At 71.5% G+C, this 1,325-nt stretch overlaps 1 protein-coding gene across 1 annotated transcript in view; it reads left to right on the forward strand.

Moving 5' to 3' along the window:
• SLC35E4 (solute carrier family 35 member E4) overlaps window positions 1-1,325 on the forward strand; it is a gene marked incomplete at its 5' end in the record, with an annotated part of 9,246 nt that continues 7,921 nt past the window's right edge. The window contains one exon of the mRNA XM_009280119.1: window positions 1-163. Coding sequence (XP_009278394.1) covers window positions 1-163 — 163 coding nt within the window. The remainder of the gene's footprint in view (window positions 164-1,325) is intronic.

A 1,325-nucleotide genomic window follows, 5' to 3' on the forward strand; every position in this document is an offset into this window, starting at 1 on the left:
CTGCTGGGGGGCCGGCGGCACCACCCGCTGCAGTATGCCGCCATGGGGCCCGTCTGCGCCGGGGCCGCCTGCAGCATCGCCGGCGGGCTCCGCTTCCACCAGCCCGGCTGCGGCTTCCTCCTGGCCGCCACCGTCCTCCGCGCCCTCAAGTCCATACAGCAGAGTAAGTGCCAACAGCCTGTCCCCGTCCTGCTCGCCCCCCTCCCTCCCCTGGCACGGCCCCTGGGGCGCAGGGGTGCTGGTGTCACCCCAGTGCCACCCTGGTGCTGGTGCCACCCGCTGCCCATCGTGGCACCGGTGCCACTCCATTGCCACCCCAACCCTCGTGGCACTCTGGCCCCCAGTGCCACCCCAGCCCCAGTGCCAACCCCATGCCATCCCAGTCCCAGTGCCACCCGCTGCCCCCTTGGCCCTGGTGCCACTCCAGTGCCCCTTTTAGCCCCAGTGCCACCCCAATTCCAAGGCCACCCCATTGCCACCCTGGCCCTGGTATCATTTGCTGCCCACCTTGTCCCTGGTGCCACCCCAGTGTCACCTCAGCCTCAGCACCACCCCCTCCCCACCCTGTCCCTGGTGCCACCCCAGTGTCACCCCAGTGCCATGCCCTCCCCACCCTGTCCCTGGTGCCACCCTAGTGTCACCCCAGTGCCACCCCCTCCCCACCCTGTTCCTGGTGCCACCCTAGTGTCATCCCAGCCCCAGTGCCACCTGTCACTGGTGCCACCCCAGTACCACCCTTGCCCACCCAGCTGCCCCCCCTCGGGGCTCTGCCATGGTTCTGGCCCTGAGGTGACCCCGGTTTGTTGGTGACGAGCAAACACATTGGTGTCCCTGCGGTGGCCCACGGGCACTGCTGGCTCCCAGTGACACCGTCCTGTGTCCTGGGGCCATGGCGGGGTGGCAGTGCCTTAGCCTGGCACAGGGACACCCAGGCTGCCCCATCCCCATGGGGCTCCCCCCCTCCAGCGCCATGGGCGGCCAGCTCCCCTGCGAGTCCCCGTGCCGAGCGGCATCGTCCCCACACGCCGAGCGGCATCGTCCCCACGCCGGGCCTCCTTCCCCCGGGGACCCCGGCAGCTGTGGTGCCGCCCGGGCCGCGATGTCCTTGGCAGGCGGCGGGGAGGAGCCGGCCGGGTTGTTTTTTGGCCAGGAAGGGAGCGTTTCCTCTGGAGCCGGTGACTCAGGCGGGCATCACGGGGGACGGGCTGTGGTGTGGAGCCGAGCGCCGGGTGCACGCCCCGCGTGGTCCCCAAGGTCCCCGGGGCACTGCCGGCGGCTGTACTGGGGGGGCTGGGGCTGCCCCGGGGGGAACCCCCCCCCGCACC

This window comes from Aptenodytes forsteri, unplaced genomic scaffold (genome assembly GCF_000699145.1).
Source record: "Aptenodytes forsteri isolate BGI_AS27 unplaced genomic scaffold, ASM69914v1 Scaffold196, whole genome shotgun sequence".
NCBI classification, from domain to species: Eukaryota; Metazoa; Chordata; class Aves; order Sphenisciformes; family Spheniscidae; genus Aptenodytes; species Aptenodytes forsteri.